General features: G+C 41.9%; 1 protein-coding gene across 1 annotated transcript in view; it reads right to left on the bottom strand.

The window, feature by feature from the left end:
• ADAMTS6 (ADAM metallopeptidase with thrombospondin type 1 motif 6) overlaps positions 1–23,928 on the bottom strand; it is a 448,695-nt gene that overhangs the window by 333,668 nt on the left and 91,099 nt on the right. Inside the window, exon 7 of the mRNA XM_082243714.1 lies at positions 22,087–22,232. Coding sequence (XP_082099840.1) covers positions 22,087–22,232 — 146 coding nt within the window. The remainder of the gene's footprint in view (positions 1–22,086; positions 22,233–23,928) is intronic.

Raw genomic sequence — 23,928 nt, 5'->3', positions numbered from 1 at the left:
GATCTTGTAACCAGATCGAACGATTTCCTGAACCCATCTGTCCCGCACACGGGCCAACCAGGGCTGAAGAAAACCGAGCAAGCGTCCCCCCACCCCAAAACTGGGTGAGGGCGCCCCTTCAGGCCGAACTGTTATGGGCTGCAGATCTGGATTGGCCGGACTTCTGTTTAACAAACCAGGGCTTCTTCTGAGAGCCTTGACCTTTGAACGGCTTGCCCTTGTAGTGCGGCCGAAAGGCACGAAAGGACCCCTGAGGGGGCCGAAAATTAGCATGCTTCTTCCCAGAAGCTCCCTTTGCCTTGGGGAAATGGGGCAAGAGAGTGCTCTTACCCCCGGTGATCCCCTTAATCAACACATCCAGGGACTCCCCAAAAAGGCGAGACCCATCATAAGGTAGATTGGCTAAGGTCTTACGTGAAGACTGGTCCACCGACCAACATTTTAACCAAACCAGGCGGCGAGACAACACCGCCACGCTGTGCACACGTGCAGCCAACGGAACCAGGTCCAGGTCCGCATCACACAGATACATGACACCCTGGTGGATTTGATCCACCATATCCAGGGTCGCCGGCGAGGCCGAATCGGCCACTAGGACGCGCCTAAGCATCTGCGTCCAACTTGCGATCGCCTGGGCCGCCATGAGAGAAGCAAACAGAGCCTTAAGCATAGAACCCGTAACAGAATAAGTATGACGGGCAAGAGACTCCAGTCTCCTATCCGTGGCATCACGGAACACAGGGGAATCCTCTGCAGGAATCGCAGTGGCTTTGTTTAAAACCGCAATTGCGTGATCCACTGGGGGAGGCACACACCACCTTTCATCAGTGGAAGGCGAAAAAGGATAACGCAGCTTGAATCTACTTGGTACAGCAAAAGGTTTGCGCAGATTGCGCCATTGTTCCTTAACAGCGCGCTGAAAATCATCATTGCAGGGAAAAACCTGCGGCGTCCTGCGTTTTCTCTGCGTCCCATAAGCCGCCAAGGCGGCGGGGGGACACACTTCATCCTGCAAACGCAGCGTTTGCTTTATGGAAGCAATCAACTCATCCATGATTGCAAGCTCTTCAGGCGAGCCAGGGGGAGAATTATCAACCCCCTCAACTTCAGCCTCCACCTCGGACCCCACTAGATCAAGAGAGGAGCGGGACCCCGATAAGGAGGCCCCCGCCATAACAGCCCCATCACCTTCACCCTCAGAATCAGAGGAAAGAGCAACTCTGGGCCTTTTAGTAGATTGAGCAGCCACCAGCATCTGCACCTGAGCAGCAAGGCCAGCCACAATAGTGGCTAAATCCCCCCCTGGGGGGGAAACAGCGGTCCCCTGGCTTTCCACCAAGGCTGTAGGAAATTTGCCCTCCTGAGAATCCATTGCCCCTGTAATGCCAGACAACAAAGGGTTAACTGCCCCTTTTAAGCAAGCGCGGCAAGCGCAGCCCACCGCACCACACTCAAGCACAATAAGACCCCCACAGGGAATATGCAAACTGAACACAGGCAATGGATAGCAAGAACAGAAGGATAAAACCTGAGGAGACCCTCGCCGCTGCTGCTGCCTCGATCGGTGTTCCTGGAAAGAGGAAGTGATGCTGCCAGGGCGCTCTATGTAAGCCTATGGAGGCTACAAGAAAATGGCCGCCATGCATGTAAAACATGCGGCCGGAGCGAGTGTAGGCAAAATGGCGCCGTTTGGCGCCGAAACCGCAGCTCCACAGTGCAGTAAAACACACATTACATTCCAGTATCAGAATACATGTCAGATAGCCGCAGCGATCGCTGTATATGCCCAAACATGCCAAAAAAACATGCCCCACAGCACACAGCTTCACACACTGACCAGGCTGACACACACAGTGTCACACAGCTCCCCCCCCCCTTGCAGCCCACAGCATGCAGCCGAGAGATAGGGAGACAAGCAGTGTGAATAGAGGCAGGTTACACAGTCCCAGACTGACACCCCCCCAGACAGACAGGTCCCCACATAAATACACTTACCTCACATGGCGTGGGGGACCCGCACAGGCGAACAAGCCGCTGCACATGAGGCAGGGAGAGTCGCATTCAAGACGCACAAAATGGGGGTTAAGAAACCGCACAGCGTCCAGTGAGGTAGCCACCTCCCCAATCATCCCTGCACCGAACAGGGATGGGTCGTTCACTGTGCCAGGAGCGTTACCTGGCTGAACGCTCGATGGCAGACTGGGAAGTCACTGACCCACGACCTGCGACCAGGGGGATCAGCCCGAGACCCAGTCCGCATGATCCTCTTCATCAGAAGAACTAACTAACGCTGACAAAAATAACAGCTAAGTAAAGGTAGAGAGAAAACTCAAACAAAATTTTAAAAAGAAGAAAGAGTCTGGGGCAGAAAGCCCCAGCACAGAGAGAGCCAGCCACTCCTGACAAGCTAGACAATTAAACTGAGATATGGTTGCAGGAAGTAGGAGGGTATTGACTGAGGGGACCACCCCTTGAGGGTGGGATATGTTAAAAGCTTTAATGTTAACATATTCTGTTGCCTAGCTACTCCTTCGGAGCAAAGTCTAATACCCCATATGTGACGAATATGAAGAGGCGGCGACTGTCGGAGGACGTAAGAGAAATTAAGTATTTTAGAAGAAATAAAAAAGAAAGAATACCAACCTACACATAGACTTCCAGCAGATTTTTTATAGGCTGTGATGACATCACCTATGCTTCTCATTGGATTCTGGAAAAGCTGAGGATCCCAAATCTCTTGACAAGATGCTCTAGCACTGTGGAGGATCCTGTTGGTATCTGGGATTCTCAGCTTTCCCAGACTCCCATAGTAAAGCTGTGCCAGATCTAGGAGCAAGGCAAGGCATTTTCTTCTCCTAATGCTTAGTGTTTTAAATGTTTTTAAATTGTGTTTAATCTGAAGAAGCGAAGGGGCTAGGCAATAAGAAGACCTTTGCATTTTCATGCGAGGTCTGCTTTAATGAACTGTGGTTTTTTTTTATGTTTTAATTTTGATGTTTTAACCACATCTCAAGACAAATCAGAGCACCAAGACAAACTTACAATATACTTTATACTACATACTTAAAAAGGCGGACACTTACTGGGTCAACCTGACATAACAATAATATAACTACTACTCTAGAGTCAGCTGATGGGCACATCAACATGCGTGGAACTAAAATAAAACAAGTCTTATTGACAGGTTTGTAATTGAAGCCTCAAGACAAACAAATATCCTCAGAAAAGTTACACTTGCAAATCAGTAGAGGGATACAGTATTGCATTATAAATAAAATGGATTTGACAAAGAAAAACTTCTACTTTACATCTACCTATGTTTGTCTTTGCAGGCATTTTTTTAAACTTTAGATGTAGCCATTCCCATTAACAAGGTATGGCTCCTCTATCTTAAAAAACTATACAGTATTATCTCTCTTCCTATGTTAGTGATAGGGATATGAAAGAAGACTATCAGTCCCATTCATTAGAAAACCCTGCAAGGAAGCTGAAATTAAAGTATTGAGATACCTGGCCATATCAAACCCCTAGAATACAAAACGGAAATACTAAGTAATAAGGAAAAGATAACAACTGAATGAATCTTTCTATTCTCTAGTTAATGACATGTCATGCTGGTTGACCTACAGGTCTTGGGCAAACAAAGAAACCTGACCTCTGACATCTTTTCTCTGTGCATCACTTTTGTATTCTGTTTCACATCACAAAATCAAACAGAAGCAGAGCTGGTACACAGTACACAAATGTAGGGTGTTGACACTGACAGGTATTCATATCATGCTCTATTTATAGACCACAAACATTTAGCCTGTAATAAAATGGCAGGTCATGTGACCATAACTTTTAACTTGATGGGCTTCTGTATGAACAGTGTACAGGTTGCTGAGGTTGGGTCCTGGACGGACACTATATTTCCCCTCTGTTTGGACTGTAGTCCCTTTAAGGGAACAAAAGGGGTTAACTCATTTGTCAGAGGAATTGGGTTTAAGAAATACAGGAAGATGTAGGTGTGGTGTGGTGGAGTATAGAGGAGAATGTGGATGGTGGACTTTTGTACCAGTGTTAATTTTGGCAGCAAATTTCAATTTAGTTTTAGTCTTAGTCTTAGGACTAAAATGGCATTTTAGTTTTAGTCCTATTTTAGTCTTCTGCAAGTGTTTTAATTTTAGTCGTATTTAGTCGACTAAAACTCCAGTATATTTTAGTCGACTAAAACTCATTTTAGTCATCTATAATCAAATGGGTGTAGTTCAATTGTAATTTGTAATGCATTATTTAAGCATGTCTCTACAATTTCCAAACTCATTATATACTACTGCTGGTCCTGGAGTGAAAAATCTAATATATTATTATTTATGCTTTGAGCATGCACCAGTGTTAATTTTTGGCAGCAAATTTCGATTTAGTTTTAGTTATAGTCTTTTGACTAAAATGCCATTTTAGTTTTAGTCATATTTTAGTCATCTGAATTGTGTTAGTTGACGAAAACGTTTTAGTCAGTTTTAGTCGACGAAATTAACACTGTTTTGTACAGCCGAGAGGGTGCATGTCAGTGTCCTGACTGGAAACCTGTTGCCAGGGGAAGTTACTCTCTCCAAAAGCAGGGCATGTTTAACTGCAAAGGCAGATCTGAACTCTTCAAGTTGGTGAGACTGTTTTTCTTTGTTGCGTTTGTTTGCTGCTATGAAGCCTGTTTAAGTTAGAAAACATTTCTTTGATTGTGTCCTGAGATCCAGCTGATTCCGTAAACATTGCAACTGGTGGAGGATGCGGGCAGGACAGAGAAACAGACACAAGAAGAAAAAAAAAAAGCATTTTTTTTTTGCGTTGGACTGAAAACTGACATTTAAAAGGGACAGTACATTTGACTTATGTCCTGGGTTAAAGCTGCACTGAAACAATGGAGGAGCTAATTAAACAGTTATCCCTGGCCAATATGCAAGCGCAGACTCGTCATGGGGAAGCTAATCAGTTCTTAGTGACCCAGCTGGAGGTCCAACAAGCTCACCACAGAGAGGCTCTGGCTAAGCAGCAAGAAAGTACCCACCTGTTGGTGACCCAGCTGGCAGCCCAGCAAGGAGCTATACAAACTCAGGTGAATGCCTTACAGGAGGTAGTACAGCACCTTTCTCAGAGTCATGAGCAGGCAGCTGTTACCCCTAGCAACCAGGTGGCTGTGTGGGCCAGTCATTTCCTGCAGAAGTTGTCTCTGAGTGATGATGTAGAGGCATTTCTTGCTACGTTTGAGAGGATAGCAGAGAGAGAAGGGTGGTCCCAGGACCAATGGGCCAGTCTCATTGCTCCTTTCCTCACCGGAAATCCTCATAAGGCCTACTTTGATCTGCCGCCTGATGAAGCTAAAGTCTATGAACGACTAAAGGCTAAAATTCTGGCTCGTCTGGGGGTGACTATGGACGTCCGGGCCCAACGAGTGCATCAATGGAAATATCGTTCAGACCAGCCACCAAGGTCCCACATGCATGACCTGGTGCAACTGGTAAAAAATGGCTGCAGCCCGAGGTGTTGTCTGTCTTTCAAATCGTGGAACGAGTTGTGTTGGACCGATACCTGAGGTCCCTGCCAGACAACCTTCAACAATGGGTCAGCCATGGAGACTCCAAAACAGTGAACCACCTTGTTGAGATGGTGGAAAGATATATGGTAGTGGAGGATCTGCTCGGCCCTACCAAGCACCAAGGGCTCAGCACGGCCTGTTCGGTCAACTGCAGCCCCTCGGATGGAAATTGCATGGAACCCTGGAGCACAAATCCAACAAAGCCAAGAGTCACTTCTTGTGCCTCCTCAGAGGTCTGTTCATGCTTGGAAAGTGGGGGATCTACAATGTTGGCGGTGTCATTCCTGGGGCCATACTGCCCACTGCAAGAGGAGCCCATGGAATGCGGGGGTTCTCCGAAGGGGGTCTTTTTATGCCCATAAAGCATGCACAACACAACTGGATCTTGGTGAGGGGAAGTTTGAGTGTGAAGTTCGAGTAAACCACCTTCCTGCAAGAGCGTTGTGACCCTGGTTCATCCCAGAGTAATTGGTAGGATCAGCCCAGTAAGCAAAACTTTACGGGTTGTGTGCATTCACGGGGACACTCGAGAGTACCCTCTCATCTCTATGTCTATCTCCATGGCATGTGGCACTGGTTCTCATGAGGTGGGGGTGGTGGAAAACTTAGTGCATGATGTGATAATAGGACGAGACTGTCCGTTGTTTGCCAAACTGTGGGAACAAGGACAGCTACATGAGCGGCCCAGAGACTGGGGAGAAACTCCCTCTGTTCCTGCTGTTGAGGAGAGTAACCCTGAACTGCCAAATTTTGTTGAGGTTGATATGGATAAAAGCAATATTGATACTGTTGAGGATGCCAAAATACATGGTCCACAGACCGACCTGAACACTGAGGGGGGGGGGGGGGGGGAACCTTCTCCACTTCAGATGATGCTGAGGAAAGAGGGTGAGGAAGTGGCCTCCACCCTTGCCCTACCAGATTTGGGTGTTCCCCAGGGGGCATTTGGTACTGCCCAGATGCAGGACCCCACTTTGACCCGGGCATGGGAACAGGTTGTGGTGGTAAACGGGGTTCCCCAAGAGCCATGTGTGAATGAGCGATAGCCACACTTTGCAGTATGCAATGAATTGCTTTAATCGGGTTAACAAAATAAGGGAAAATGTTGTAGAACAATTGTTGGTACCCCAACAATATCGACAGAAGGTTATTGACCTGGCCCACAACAATGTTTTAGAGGGACACCTGGGAATGGAGAAAACAGAAGCATGGATCCCTGACCGGTTTTACTGGCCAGGTCTGAAAGCAGAGGTAAAGAAATACTGTGCTTCTTGTCCCACCTGTCAGTTAATCGCTCTCACTTCCATAGCCCTTTGGTCCCTCTGCCCATAATTGAGGTCCCATTTGAAAGGACAGCGATGGATATAGTGGGTCCCTTGGTAAAGTCGGCTCAAGGTCACTCCTATATACTGGTGATCCTTGACTATGCCACCCAATATCCTGAGACGCTACCCCTGCGGAATACCTCCTCTAAGATTATTGCTCGGGAATTATTCCAGTCGTTCACATGGACTGGATTTCCTAAGGAAATACTCACAGACCAGGGCACTCCATTTATGTTGAGGGTTATGGCCGATGTGTGCAAGCTGTTTCAGATTAAACAGCTGCGCACATCAGTCTACCATTGCCAAACGGATGGCTTGGTAGAGCACTTTAATAAGACTCTGAAGTCAATGCTCAAGAGAGTGGTACAAAGGGATGGGAAAGACTGGGACTGCCTGTTACCAGCTCTATTTGCTATTCAGGAAGTGCCTCAGTCCTCCACTGGGTTTTTACCCTTTGAGTTGATGTATTGGCGGAGACCTTGTAGATTGCTTGATTTTGTTAAAGAGGAATGGGAAAGTGAACCTATTCAGCATAAGAGTGTTCTTGAATATGTCTCCGAAATGCAGGAAAGGATCATAAGTGTGATGCCACTGGTCAAGGAACATTTGCAAAAAGCCCAGGAGGCTCAATGGAGGGTATATAATAGGGCCGCTAAAATAAGGCACTTCCAAGTGGGGGATCGAGTAGCGGTACTGATTCCCACTGTGGAAAGTAAGTTATTGGCCAGACGGCAAGGTCCCTTTTTAATTGTAGAAAAAATGGGGGAGGTAAATTATAAAGTCCACCATCCAGGCAAGAGGAAGCTGTCTAAAATATATCACGGAAATTTGTTAAAGCCCTGGATGGACAGGGAACCGTTGACCTCCCTGGCTGGTGCAAGACTTGAACCTCAGGTTGGCGTGGAGAGTGTCCAAGTAGCAAATACCCTGTCTAAAATCCAAAGACAGCAAGCAAAGGAGTTCTTGCAGAGAAATAAAGAAAACATTTCAGACTTGCCAGGTCTTACTAAGGTCATTGAGCACGATATTATCACTGAACCAGGAGTCAAAGTTTGTGTCCGACCGTACCGTATTCCATAAGCTCAGAGAAAGGCCGTTTCAGAGGAAGTAAAGAAGATGTTAGACCTGGATATTATTGAAGAATCGCAGAGTGAGTGGTCAAGCTCAATTGTGTTGGTACTGAAGTCCAATGGGACTCTGCGGTTCTGCAATGATTTTTGGAAACTTAATGAAGTTTCAAGTTTGATGCCTACCCTATGCCCCGGGAAGATGAGCTTATTGAGAGATTAGGTCTAGCCAGGTATATCACCACATTAGACCTTACTAAGGGGTATTGGCAAATCCCCCTGACTAAGACTACCAGAGAGAAAAATGATTTTTCTACCCCAGAGGGGAGTTTTCAGTAAAAAGGAATGCCTTTTGGACTACAAACTGCTCGAGCCACGTTCCAGCGAGTAATGGATAGGATTTTACGACCTCCCGAGAGTATGTCTCCGTATATTTGGATGACATAGTCATTTTTAGCAGAGACTGGGAAACACACTTGCCCAAAGTCCAGGCAGTGCTGGACACCCTTTGGTAGGAGGAGTTCACAGTGAACCCTGAAAAATTTGTGTTGGGAATGGAGGAGGTGAAATACCTGGAGTATATTGTAGGTAGAGGGCTGGTAAAACCTCAGGTCAACAAGGTAGAGGGGATACAGAACTGGCCTCGCCCCCTAACAAAGAAGCAGGTACGATCATTCCTGGGCATAGTGGGATACTACAGGAGGTTTGTATCCAACTTTGCTACATTGGCGGCTCCATTGACCGATCTGATTAAGGGTCGGAAGTCGGTCATGGTTGAGTGGAATGCAGACTTTGAAAGGGCTTTTTTGGAGCTTGAGTCAGCACTGTGCCAACAACCTGTCCTGATAGCGCTTTTCAAAGGAATACATTGTCCAGACTGATGCTTCAGATGTGGTGTTAGGAGCACTCCTGTCACACGTTATTCATGGTGAGGAGCAACCAGTAGTCTTCCTCAGTAGGAAGTTGACACCAGCGGAGAAAAACTATGTGATAGTTGAGCGAGAGTGTCTAGCCATTAAGTAGGCCTTAGAGTCCCTCAGGTTTTATCTCTTGGGGAGGAAATTTAGGCCAATTTCAGACCATGCTCCTTTAACGTGGATGAGACAAAGTAAAGGGACTAATGCCAGAATTACCCAATGGTTCCTGGCACTCCAGGAATATAGATTTGTAGTGGAGCACAGGCCCGGGAGACAGCATCAAAATGCAGATGCCCTCTCACTTCCTTGGCGTTGGGGCAGAAGGGGGGGGATATGTACAGTTCGCTGAGGGTGGGTCCTGGAAGGACACTATATTTCCCCTCTGTTGACTGCGGTCCCTTTAAGGGAACAAAAGGGGTTAACTCATTGGTCAAAGGAAGAGGGTTTAAGAAGGACATGAAGTTGTAGGTGTGGTGTGTGAGTATAGAGGAGACTGTGGATGGTGGACTTTTGTACAGCCGAGAGGATGCATGTCAGTGTCCTGACTGGAAACTTGTTGCCAGGGGAAGTTACCCTCTCCAAAAGTGTTTTTTTTTGCTGCTATGAAGCCTGTTTAAGTTAATAAACATTTCTTTGATTGCATCGCCTGTGTCCTGTGATCCAGCAGATTCCCCAAACATTGCAACAGACATAAGGCTAAACTTTCCTACCACACTTCATTTATGTAAGTGCCACTATACAGCTTTCTCCAATTGTCCAAAAAGCTGGCTGCTTTGCTAAAGATACAACCCTAGCACAAAATGATAAAAATGACAAAAAGGGTGCACCAACCTCAAGCTTTACCTTAAGCATCATTTATTGGTTGAAGACTAAAATAATACTCACAAAAGTGATGCAGTTGAAATCTTATAAAATCATCAAAACACCAGCCTCTGAACAATTCTTGAACCTAGATGTTCAATAAGAGGACCTGGATAACACGCCACAGCAAATATAAATGAGCTGAGCTTTGAGGGGTATATTCTCTTTTTCAGAACTCTGAAAATGAGGGTATACCCCTCAAACCCCCTTTAAAAGCTTGGAACTGCATGACTTTTGTGAGTATATTTTATTCTTTAACCAATAGCTGGTGAGCCCTTCTTGTGGTTTTGTCTTTTAGTACCAAGGTACTTCTGTGTGTGAGCAATCTCCTTCCCTCCCCTCCCCTCTGGCTGCTGTTAGTAGCTGGCAGTAAAGTAAGAGTAGAAATACTGCCAGTTCCTCTATTAAAACAAGGTATACTACACAGTGTAAATGTTTGTTTAAAATTGTGTCGCTAAATACCTTCTTTTAGGATCGTCTTTGCACGATCACGTGACCTCCCGCCGCTCTCCTCCCCCCCCCCCCCAATCTAAGGACTACAGCAGGAGGGGATGAGCAGAAAGCACAGCAGTCACGTGACCTCCTGGCTGATGTCAGAGGGGAATCTCAGCCCCTCCCTGAAGGGGGGAGGAGAGCAGAGGGAGGTCACGTGACCGCTCAGAGGCGATCTAAAATAAGTTATTTATCGACATCATCTTAACCAAACATTTACAATGTGCAGTATACCTTGGTATACCAGAGGGGCTGGCAGTATTCATACTCTGACTTTACAACCACTTTAAGTTCTTCTGACTGAATTAAATAGCTGTAATACAGATATGTATATGAAGTTAATAATTTTGGTTAAATACAGTCCCAAAATATTATTCACTTGTCCAAAAATGTAACTTTATTCTGGCACTTTTTATAATTCACTAGCAAAAATAGAAGAACTTGGACTTTTGATGTACCAAAATAAATAAAAATGTGTTAAAGAAGATAATAGGTTTATTATTTCTATAATATCCAAATCACAGCATTAAAGCATTATAGCATAATAATGGTCCCAGTGATCATATCTGGCTTCAAGTAGATACTTTGAGACGTTTTGCCTCTGCGGCTTCTTTAGGTAGAATTATTGACTACATGAACCTTACACTGTATTTAAGTAAACACAGTCAATTAATATAATTTAGTGTGGCACTGCCCCCCGAGTAGAAGGAATTTGGTGGCAAGTTATACAAATTTTCTTCATGACCTAATGGGCATTCTCTTTTCACTAGATTTCAAACTCTTGTACTGAATGTTCAATATAATGACCAATGTTGAACTGGTCTAACCAATATTCATGCATACACAAAATGCTGCTATTAAATGTATGCCAAGTTTTGGATCTCTCTAGTCTAGGTGGCTGATTGTCTGCATTGATTCCTATGTCCCATTTATCTAGTCAACTACCTGCAACTCCTGTTTCCATAATTTCCTTTCCTATGCACTTATTTGGGCATATGGTTCTCTCCACTAGATCTTAAACTCATGAGCTTCCTTATCTGCTCATTATAATATATTATTATTGATCTAGTGACCCTGTTAAAGATCTAAGCCCAATCCTTCAAGCTTAAGTATGTTAATGTAATGTCAAAATTCATTTTTTAAATGTGTCGTGTGGTCAATGTGTATGCACTGCAGAGATGAACTGCATATTTTTTATTGGCTAGACATACATTTTAACAGGAGTCATATACAATATGTAATATGCTGACAACATTTACGCAGTATATGAAGTCTACAAGGGCTTGAAATGTAACACCACTTTGCACTTTTTTTAAAATAAAGTATGTGTAGCAAAATCCTATGTCTTTGTGCTTCAATGCTTTTAAATACACAGATTTGAATGAAAAAAATATTTTATAAAATAATAAATAAACACCACTATTCACATAGCATATTTATTACCAAATTTTGTGTTCCATTCTGAGCTTTCATTTACCAGCTGCAAAAATAATGGCACATTTTCCACGGCATTTTGGGTTTCTAATTTTGCTCTGTACACTTGTGCTGGCTCAAACTAACAATGGTGTGGATTTGACATGTTTTTTGCTCATCAGTGCTTGTTTTAAACAACTCGTTCACTTTTTCCACTGTACATGTGCTTGTGCCATTAGAGCTGGAGCGTTCTTTGATGGAAATGAAGGTGGGTTTAGGTACGGGTGACGATAGAGAGAATAACACAGATCCTTGTGTGTGTTATTGTCATCAGTTTAGGGATATGATCAATTGTGTACAAAGCTGTAATTGCAGGAACCGCTTATTTACAGCTGCTGATGGAAAGAAAATGGATTGTACACATCATACAGGATATAGGTTACCAGTGATCCACATACACCAGAAAATGTTATCTCAGAGCCGTTCAATGTGAAGTGTCTTCATAAACTATCTGTAAGCACAACAGTATCATGTATGTCATTATTATTTACTTTTATTAACGGAAACGGTAGTCTTTTAGTCTACAGGCTATTTTTTAATGCAGAATAAGGAACTCTCTAAAATAATAAGTAATAAAATACATGAATTTTATGTAATAAAACTTTGTTTCTGTACATACAGCAGCTCTGTAAGTCAATGGGTTGGGTTTGCCTTGACCCTTCAGAAGGTCAACTGAGCTTATCTGCTATTAAAGCAAACCATCCTAAGTTGCATTCTCTTACCTTTACCACACTTCATCATCCCAAAATCCCATCATTCCAGGAAAACACAAACTTTCTGAAAGTTTGTTTTCACTTACATTTTAGCACCGCTCCTTTCCTGAGTGTTTTTCCTATGTAGGCTTGGCATTGGAAGCCAACTTTTCTCTTCAGGCTTTAGAAGCCGAAAGGAGTTTCAGGGTATCGCAGCACAAGGTAATAGCAGGAACCTTTGGGTGCCTACTGTAAAGCTGGAGAGGTAGTTTACTAAACCTAGATTAAGTACAGGTTTGCTTCAAAGTGGATTGATCAGTAACTTTACAAGTGTGGATGAAAATACACCAACAGTATATTTACAAAAAACATTAAATTGCAGTTCTTCAGCTCAAGCCAAGTACCTTTGCCTAGGCTGTGATGATGTAATTAGTCTGCTGCAGGCAATAAAAAGAAGTTCCAAATTCTCCTCTCCCCCAGTAATCAGACTGCAACATTGTTACTTTGTAGCAAGGAACAATGTGAGATGCTGAAGCAGAGGTTGATTTGTGCCCAATATTTGTGAACACAGCTAAGAACCACACAACACCAATATTTACATGATTGTGTAGTTTTTAAGTCAGCATCTCAGTCCAAGAAGTTGATGCCTGAACAAATTTGGGTGCATAATTCTGGAGAGAAAAGTAGCCATCTTTTTTGAAGGTCTCATGCACACTGGACAATTTTGCATCTGCTTCTAAGGAAGTCAGGCAGTTTCTTTTTTTTTTTTCCTGCCTCTAAACTCCCCTGCAAGTTATCCTTAGGTAGGAAAAAAAAACTCTGCAAGTGCGTCCAGGAGCAGCAGAGTTTTGGCAGAAAAAATGCTTGACGCTTCTAAATGCGTCTAAACGTGCCTAAATGCGTCTAAATGCGCCTAAATGCTAGGCACATTTAGCAGTCGGGCGTGAATTCATTATAATGGCCAGAATAAGTTATAATTCTGGCCAATTAAATTGATTAACATCCAAGCTTTTGATGCCTGTAAAGGTGCCCAAAATCTTGTAAAAGCTTTGGACACTTTTACAAGTGTTTTTTCTGACAAAATGCTGCTGCCAGGATTAAAGGTTTTTTGGAGAGTTTGCAAAATATCTTGTGTGCATGAGGCCTTAGGGTAGTTCTAGCACATACTGTATATCGAACGCTAGGTCTGATTAAATGCAGGAAACTAATCATATTCTCTAACATACAAGTGACCACTAGGGGGAGCACATACAAATATATATATGCAAATCAATAGCCGAAAATGGACTGGAAAGAAGAAAAAAGGTGAAAGCCATGTCATAAGTTACTTTTTGGCTTCATACACACTGTGCTCCTTTGAACGCCTTTACTCCTTACAGGAGAGAAACAGCTTAAAAATGCAGTAAATGCTGCGCTTTTCACAAGTGTTTGTCTGTTTGCGCATGTTCCCACATTTGAAATTAATGCATTCTATCGACCAGAATATTTTATTCTGGCTATTAGAATGCACTAACGTACATTAATGCATGAATTAATGCTGCCCAAATGCTCCTCTCTTAACATGAAAGTGATGGGGGTTTTTTTTCTGCCTCCTAACGCTCCTGCATGTAAATGCCTAGGTGTACATGGACACCTAGGCTAACATGGAGGGGCGTTTAGAGGCAAAAAAAAGACACGCCTGTAAAACGGGCATTTTTTTTTAGCTGCAATATAGTTGCCCTTGCATGAAGTCATATGCAAGTGCCACTTAATTGATAATTATAATGGGCTCATGATTAGGCACATGATAAACTTTGCACCTAACAAGCTGTGTTCTTTCCCAAACCCAGCTTCCAGCATAAATCAGAATTATCAGCGTAAATAGGTCCAAAGGTGTATAGAGTGGTTTATATTTTGCAAAGATCTGCACAGATCTCTTCAACATCACCCACTGAGAGACTGGAGAGCCGCCTTCATTTAATTTTGAGGTTTGCTTGTCATTCAACTTTAACATTGACAGAAAACAATGTGTTTCCAACAAAAATAAAATACAGCTTTCTTTCTAAACATTCCATCAACAATTGTGGTAGTAGACAGAATCAGGTGCAAATATATTTCCAATGTTCTTCCATTACCAGAAATAACAAAGGCCTAAAATGTATTTCCACTTTTACATTCAAATGTGAGAAAATCCCACTTTATGTTTGTTATGTGTTCCCGTTCACACAACATGCCTAATTTCTTTTTATATTTCTTACCTTTAATATGTTTCTCAGGAGGATTTGTCGTGGCTGATGGAGAGATTTTTGAACAATGTTATAGTGAGCCTGCCCCAAGTCTGTCCTCATTACCATACAATGCAAGAATATGCAATAAATTATTGAGCGCTGTCCTCCCCTTTTTTCACAATACAATGCAAGAAGCCCGGCCTCTACACTTTTAACCCTTTGTAAGGACAAACAGTGAGCGGCAGCTCAATGTCTGAATGGACACATTCGTAGCCGCATGTATTGCAAACTGAGTGCAATAGGTAAGTATTTAGGCACAACCAATACTGTGTGCAGTTGGCATGATTTCTTTTAATGAAAGCTGCTTTATAAAAAAGCCCCTTCACCTAAAATGCATTTATCCCTTACTATGTTTTTACGCAATTTATTGGGAAATTGATATTTTACTGTTAATAAAAATACTATACAAAATAAAACTTAATACAAATTTATTTATTTTTGGCCTTTCTGCTCTGACACTTAACCTCCTGGAAAGATGTTACTGTCAGCCTGCCTAAACCTAAATCCTTTCCAGAAAGTATTTTCAATGTTAAAACATATAAAAAATTATAGCGGCCGACCCTCAATTTTTATTTTCTTTTATATATTTGCTTGGAATTATAGCAGAAGCACTCACGATTAAGTATTAATCCAGCTTTCTATTTCACCTGAAAATTATTCAACTTACTCATGTTCTACTCCTATAAAATTTTTCAATAAAAAATAGCAAGCATTTTTCAAATGCAAAAATGCAGACTACTCAACTGGCTGCTGTCCATGGTTTGGGAAATAAATTAGTGAATGTTATACCAGACATCCTATATTGGTGCCACAAAACACATTTCCTCAGCGAAAGCTTTGAATGTTATGATTTTTATGACTCATAGTGAGATAGAGTTTGTAGGAAGATGAGTGACACAAGTTCTACAGACATATTATTCATTCATATTCTCTCCACATAAGTCATCAAACTGACTCTCAATGAAAATATGGCAAAATCATTCTACAGCACTGAATAGGGAGAAGAAAAATGAACACTTTCACCTGCACTTTGAATCCTCATGCGATTAATAATTTTGCAAATATTCTTTTTAAAGACATTATTTCAATCGTGCCTCAAGGTCTTTTCTTTTGCTGCACCTACATCCCATCATGCATTCAATAATCCTCTAAGGCAGCCTTGCACAATCCTTTTTTAACATGGAGAAGCCTTAAAATGACCTTTCAGGTCCCAGGAATCCCCTGCTAATAATTACGCATTCCCTTAATAGTAATAAATTAATAGTAATAAATAGATAAAATAATATGTTTTTGTGTTTTTGACCCCCCCCCCCCCCCCCCCCGGGTTTGCTCTGTATGACATTATTTTCAGCAATTTCACAGTATTAATACTAAAATGAAATAAGTACGTTAAAATCAATGGTAAGAAAAGAAAGAAAATTCTTGTTCTCTCTTGGTATTCAGTAGGACATGCCCCCTTACATTGGAGGTCAGTGAACAGGGGAATGTCCTCTTCCTGATAAATAAAAAGATAATTAGTGTCTGTGGTTACTTCTCAGAGAGACATTCATGCCCAAAGAAATCTTTCAACCTTAGAAGAAATCCTAGGTACGTCGGAACACTAGTTAAAAAAGGCTGCTCTAAGGCCGCCAAGTTAGCAATTTTCAATTTTCCCTTACCAGTGTGTGGAGTTGCTATAGAAACTTGGATATACATTTAATCAAAAAGTGTACCTAAGAGAATTAGTCCAACTTAGGTTGCCATTGTTAGGTAATAGGCTGTCTACCAGTAACACCAAAAATATAGGTTTGTGACACATATGTCTCAATAAATAAATACATTTAAAAAATCCTAAACACAAGCAAAACAACTAAATACAGATGTGCAAAAAAGAAAAAGGAGACTGGTTCCCCAACTTAGAAGTCTCCAGAGAGAGAAGACATGGGACTTTCTTTTTTTCTTTTTTGCACAATATTTGTTGGATGTTGGTACTAGTACCTCGGTTTTATTTAGTGGCTCTTTCAACTCTTTAAAGAGGTTGTAAACCTCAGAATTTTTTTGTAAAAAAAACAAACACCTGAAAGACAAACACATAATGAGCTAGTATGCATCGCATACTAGCTCATTATGAAATACTTACCTTAGAACGAAGCTCCGCAGTGCAGCTCGCTCACCTCCCTCACGGGCGACATGTTCGGTCACTCTTCTTCCTGCTTTGCGGCATCCGGCCATCTGATTGGCTGGAGCCGCGGTGATGTCCCTCCCGCGCATGCTAGCGGGAGCCGACTTTCACGGCACTTGGCTCTGAAGGAACGGCACGAGCGGCCGTTCCTTCAGAGCGCATGCGCCAGTGATGTCACTGGCTGCATGCAAGCTAAACATCTCCTAAACGGTACATGTTCAGGAGATATTTGCAGTACCTATAGGTAAGCCTTATCATAGGCTTACCTATAGGTACAAGTTGCAGAGGAGGGTTTACTTCCTCTTTAAATACAGATGTGAAATATAGATTGATAAGCTAAGCTTTGTCAGCTAGGTCACCCGCCTGCCCCCCAGGCATTGACTGGCCCTTCAACTCACTCTGCTCTCTCCTTCTGTTCAGTTGTTCCTTATTAGCATCTGTGTTTGAAGCATTCCTGATTGAACTCTAGTACAACACCCCCTCTCCCAGTCTGCATTTTACTGTACAAGGGATTAGAGCAGGCTTTTACCACTTGCATGAGTTGCATTTAAAAATTAATAAAACTTTCAGAATAATTGCATTCGTATATATTGGTGTTTTGTATACATCAAACTTGAGTTGAGCATTAAGGATCCCTAAGAGGGGCCAATATTTTCTGTTTGGGGATACTAAAATAACATCACCAGCCAAGTCAGGCAAATAAGCCACAGAAGGTTGAGATGAGCTGAGATCACAAAAAGATGAAGCAGATTTATTGCTGACATTAGATACATGTCTACAACTAACTGAAGTGTAAGTGGCTCACTCCCGACCCTTTCAATATTTCAAAGCAACGTCACGTTGAAGGCATTAGGGGTCTCGTTGCTAGGAGGCAATAATGAGCACTTCCAATGTCAGAAGCACTCATTATCCAGCAAAGTGAGTGAGAGAGCTTACTGTAAATGCGCTCATTATCTCACACACAGACTTTGGAACTTGTACAGTGCTTTAGTCTGTTGAATGCATCACACAAGAATCAGCAGTGGGTCCTGCCACTACAGATGACAGACAGATTTCTCCTCACCAGTCTTCTCGGAGAGGCATACGTTTTAAAACCATTGACTTACTGCAATAAACTTTACACAATGGCACTGCCAAAACCAGCATTAATAAACAGTGCAAAGATATATATGCACTATCAAAAATAAGCAATATTAATGCATGCTATATCCTACAAATATAAATGTTCATTGTAAAGAGGAAAATACTTCACCTCGGAAAAAGACTTTGTGTGTTCAAGGTTTACTTACATGCCTCAGAAAACAGTTCACGCAACTCACAACAGAGAAGTAGAAAAAGTTTGCTTGCGGGGAACAAAAACGCTGTAGGATTTTACAATTTTTAACAGGTGGAAGTAGTATTTGTTTTAGAAGAGTGGTCATTCATTTTTTCAGAAAATAATGCCTTTAGCTAGACATACTTAGACATGATTAAACTGGGCTGTCCAGCTGGATTTGACTTTTAGCTTGGGCTACCAAATATTTGAACAGAGCTAGCCACACACAAGAATGGGCAAATGTTATTGGTTCAATGACTTTGTATCAGTCATGCAGAGAAAAGAATAAAAATCCTCTACTATTGGTATTTAAATAGATAACCATAGTAAAAACGGCCAGGCAGAAAATAGTTCTGTAGTATAGTAGGGGTGAACTAAATTAATGTAAAATTTAGATGCCAGAAAGTACTTTTCAGGGGCCAGGAAATGTGTGCTTCCACTAATATGCACATAAAAGCTCAAGACAATAATGCACCAGCTGAAGGGTTTAAAGCAACCCTATGATTAATTTTAAATCTGCTAAAACAATTACCCTGCAAAGGATCAGTGCAAATACTTACTTTTTCTGCTGTCTGCACTGCCAAACATTGCTCCATTCCAGAAAGAAGCAGTAAGAGATATGGGAGACCAAAAAGATTGACACTCCCTGAAGTGTTGGTTTCTCAGTAGACCTTAGGGGACCATTGTTCTGGATGACACCAGGGTTTGGCGGCACAGGCTGCAGGGAAGGTATGCATTTACAGTCTTTTTTGAAGTTTATTTGTATTGGCAGGTTGGTTGCAGTAAGGCTGATTGGCTACCTGGCTGCTAGTCTTGGTTTGACCAAGGTGAATTGCTTCACAAGTGGTTGGACCATTCTGGAAATTTTTGTTAAACTGAATTGACAGAAAAGTTAGCAAGTGATTTAGAAGATGTATTGTTGGCCTCCTGGACAATTTGGAATATCTAGCCTCTAACAACAAGCACATTATTCTGGAAACATTTGTCTATTTTTTTCAAAGCACAACTTTTTTTAGCTATGGATGGCGCAGAGAAGGGTTACACCCACCAGATTGTAAATGCTTGCAAAAAATATAGTTAGTTGGGTTAGTAGGGTGCTGAACCCAACAGTAAACAAATTCACCAATTTTCAATTGTCAGCCAGGGTATTGCTGCAGTCCCTGGGGCAAGGTTGGTTTCTTACAACAAAAGTTCAGAAAATAAAGCCAACACATTTTGGTAGGCTCACAACTCCCACTTTATCATTGCACTTTAGATTTCAATGCTTCCAGACCATTTTTACTGCCCACAACAGTACTCCACAGAAGCCATAGTTTCCATCACTGCATTTATCATGGGCAAAAAGCTGAAACAGCTGTTTGCAGTTTGGAATCATAGCTCTATGATATTAGGCTATATTTACACTATACACCAGTGTTTCTGGATGCAGCAATGGTTCAGTATGTATATCCAGTGATTCTGGAGGTTCATCTAGGGAAGCAATAATTTGTATGGCACCACCCACTGTCTGGAAACAAAAAAAAAATCCTCTTATTTTGGGGATATGTGATGGGATGAGACATGTGAATATCTTCTGTTCTAAGGAGGTTTTAATGTGCTATGCACTGATATGGTTGGAGGCATTTTTGATTGTTTTAGCCCCCCATTCACACGGAATCCAAATTTGAAATGACACAACTTCACTTGAAATTAGGTGTGACTTTGCTGACACCTGTGCGATTTCATTCATAGATGTCTATACAAGTCCCACCTAAAATTGCAAAGTCGGCGCCACACCAACCTGAACAGTTCCATTACCAAAATAGGGTGCGACTTGTCATGTGATTTGGACCTGTCAAATCACATGACAAGTCGCACCGGTGTGAACAGGGGCATAGTCTCTGCTCACCAAAACCTGTACGATTATACTATTCAAACTGTGAAATTCTTGCAACAAAGTAAATAATTCCAGCCCAAATCAACAGGCCACAAATGGTTTCTAACCTTCTGACTATGAATCTTGTCTTTCAAGAAAACTATAGCTGCAGCCACACTGAATGACTTGCTCTCTCAGTCTCTTGATCATACCTCCAAACTGACTGAATTCCCTGTCTATTCAGTTATCGCAGCCTCGACACGCAATAGTCTGTTCATTCCACAGACAGTTCACAAGCAGGTTTTAAATGTTCTCTGTGATGCTGTTGAGAAGTTTTCCCTTCAGTTTTGGTTTTCTATGACACCCAAATCAGGTTTCCCCAGCCTATAAAAAAACTAAAAAAAAAAAAAACCTTTTGACTTCTTGGTAGATCTATTTTCCAAATGTTGTTCCATTATTTTTATATTCAACTATTTAACTAAAGAAATGTTTCTCAATTGCATGACACTTTTTCACATAAAGGGGTACCTTAGACACTCCATCTCTTACAAAGCAAGTAAAGTACATGGTATATAGCAATGGGGGGGGGGTGTGTTACAGATTTTTTATCTATCTAGAGGACCAGGATCACCAAACATGTCCCTCTTTGATCATCTATTGGTGCAAGCACAGGGTTATTTAGCCACTGACACCTGATCAAAAAGTTTATGAAGGCTACCTCAACATGCATAGATCAAGCTTTCCAAATATGGGATACAATTCACATTTCCTATCCAAAGATGTGTGGTTGGGAGATTGCTAGTATGGTATAATGTTCTGCTTAAAGGACAAGTTCACCTTTTGGAACATGTTATATGTCCCACACGTATTTAGGGTGTTACATGTAACATGTTTCAGTGACAGCGAACTTCTTCTGATGCCCGCTGTCGCTCTATGAAAATAACTCCGCCCACAGAGCCACGTCATTTATTCACAGTTTCCTGTGAATGATTTGAACTACAAGTATATTCAGCCTTTCTGAATAAACTACAAGGTCACTGATGAGTGGCCTTGTAGTTCATTCACAAGACCTTGCAGGAGTCTGGTATTGCACCCCTGATCCACTGATGGGCGCAATGCTTTCCAGGCTTTTTAAGGAAAAAATAATAAATGCACATTTCTTTTCCAGCAAAAATATGTGCATTTATTTTATTTTTCCCAAAAGGTGAACTTATCCTTTAATACTTTCGGATTATGAGAGTCATAAAAAAGAAGCTCCAAAAGTTCCAGGTGGCCAATCTTTGGCTCAGGAGAGCAAAGAAGTTTAAGAGCACCATCAATTGTATCGTGCATATCTTGCCAGTATCTAAGCAGTTTTGAACATCTCCATTTTTTCTTAGTTTTAGAGAGAGTTTGGAATTTGCTATCTAGGGCTCTATTATAGAGATTGACTCTCTAACTCTCACTTTCAGTCCTATTCACACAATTTTGCTAGCCTGCAAGCAAGGAAGTGAGAACTCTCCAACAGCAACACAGATAGAAATACTTTTTTTTAGTAGAGTAGGGGAAGGCTAGAACCCCAGTCAGATTTTTATGTTAGAATGTCCCCGTTTTATAATTTTATGCACTTCCTGTCTGGTAAAACCGTTATCAGCAGGAGAAGACATGAAGGTATATTCTGGATAGCAATACAAACCCAACAGGAATTCTATTGTTTCCCCACTTCAAAAGCTCACTAAAACAAAAAAAAAAAAAAGTTGTTGGCTTGACATACACTTTAAGTCACCACTTGTGTGCCACAATACATCATCACTTTACAGCTCGTCATGAGAAATCTACCCATTTGTGGCCAAACCTAGGGTGCATAACGATGGATCAGGTTTCCTCAGTTGGTTGGCTGTTATGACAATACTGTTTGTCTTAGATTCAGGTTTGTAATGTGAGAATGCCCATTTGGGGAAGAGGCTCTACCGCTAGATCAGTGTCACACAACAGGCAGAGTTAACTCCACATAGTTCACATATAATCCGTTTTCCCCTTGTAAGAGAGAAACACTGAGGAAATATCACATAGCAGACAAATAAACAAAAGAAGAAACACTTCCTACCTGGTGATGAGCACAGCGTTGTCGTGGTGAGCAATACCATTTTCTGGAATAGTGTTGCCATCACTCTGGTGTGAGAGAATAGATTTCTGCCATTTACAGAAGCTGTCGAGGGACTTGTCCGCATGGTGGTTTATCTCCAAGTTTGGCTGCAATACAACACGCATACCAGGAATGTTCCAAGCAAATTACTAAGGTCAGTTGTTAAGCCTTTTGAAGACTAAAATGGGACTATAATTAGAAGCAGTGGTTTCTAGGAATAATCTCTCCTTGCCAATATTTATCTCTATAAAATCTGACCCGGAGTTCAGCCAGCGTATTACTGAACAGGCAGATTGTGTGTTCCAAATGTAATAGTGATTATGTCAATATAGCAATTTCACATTATCAGCTAAGAGGCATTTAACACGTCAGTAGGTCCACAGCACCACTGCTGAGATCGTCACAACTAGACATGTAGTATAAATAAGCAGTGACATTCGAAGTGCAACATTTTCAACTGTATTCAAATATGCCACCACAATTTAGACAAGTATGAATATATTATTTAAGGCTACAGTCATACTTGGTGTGCATTTTTAAAATTTTTCAAGCGCATTTTAAACCACTGATTCTGAAAGGGAGTACAGAACCTGAAAGAATGAGTACCAACTGCTCTTCTACTTTCAGTACCTATGTGAACATAGCCTAAAGAAGGTTTATATTGTCATAAACTGGGATTCCCTAACATACAAACACCAACTCTAAAACCAAAGTTAAGGGCTGACTTGTCTCTTTCCAAGCCTAACTATTGGTTACGGAGCAGAAGATCCCAGGAGTAGCACATCAGAACAAGACCTGAAGTGTAGACAAGTGGCAGTCTCAGCCCAGACCCCCACAGGACCACCCCCCAATGTGTTTCACTCTGCCCACCAGAGCTTACCCCCCATGAGCAAGCTCCAGTTGGAGGGCAAGGCCTAAAGGGAGTCCAGGTTGACACTGTCACTTGTATACACACAGCAAGGCTTGTTCTGATGTGCAGGTCCTGGGATCTTCTGCTCTTATCTGTCATTATCTGGAGCATGGGCCGGCTCCTTCCCAGCCAGCACTCATAGCAGCAGGCACAGGACTACACTTGCTAGCTGCCTAAATGGATCATATAATTACCATGGGTTCGTATTGGTTACAGGGCCCGCTGTAGAAAACAGCCAGATGATGAATAAGGAGAGCCCTCGACTTTACTCTATAAAGTCTGTATTTACATAATATAATGCCTTGGGTTGATGGGTTCCTAAAATGCTCAAGATGAGTTAGAAAAACACATAAGGACACCTTAGCATGTCTGCTTTTCATAAATATTTGTTTTACATAGTTAATTTTAAGGCAAAGATTGGTTTAATAGATTTCTAAACCCAAAAACAAAAATGTAATATATTGCCGCATACCAAGTATTATATTTAGTGGCTGCATTTGTTTTGGTTTTGTAGAACATTTTTTAAGAACATTTTCTGCAAGTACAGAAAATAGCGGTTTATCTTGACAGAATTCTAGTGTCCTTGTAAGTTCCTGTGCACTAAACTGATATACCAAACAATTTTATACGTTTTCCCAGTTGTCTTTTGTGAAATACAAAAGGACGCCTCCCTATGTAATGGAAGAGGGTTTAGAATTCCAAATCAGTTGATCAGCCCAGTGATAAAAATGGCGTCCTCTACAGATACAGAGGAGGAGTGAGTGAAGCCATTCTAAAACAGGAAGTGTGTTACTCACAGGATCACCAGGTGAAAATAAAGGGAAAAAAATACCTTTAAAAGAAAACTAATACAGCCACGGCATCCAAGAACCAATAAGCTGCAATGTATTTTA

The sequence above is a fragment of the Pelophylax lessonae genome (assembly GCF_965119305.1).
Source record: "Pelophylax lessonae genome assembly, chromosome: 1".
Lineage (NCBI taxonomy): Eukaryota > Metazoa > Chordata > Amphibia > Anura > Ranidae > Pelophylax > Pelophylax lessonae.
This window is presented reverse-complemented; position numbering and strand designations above follow the sequence as displayed.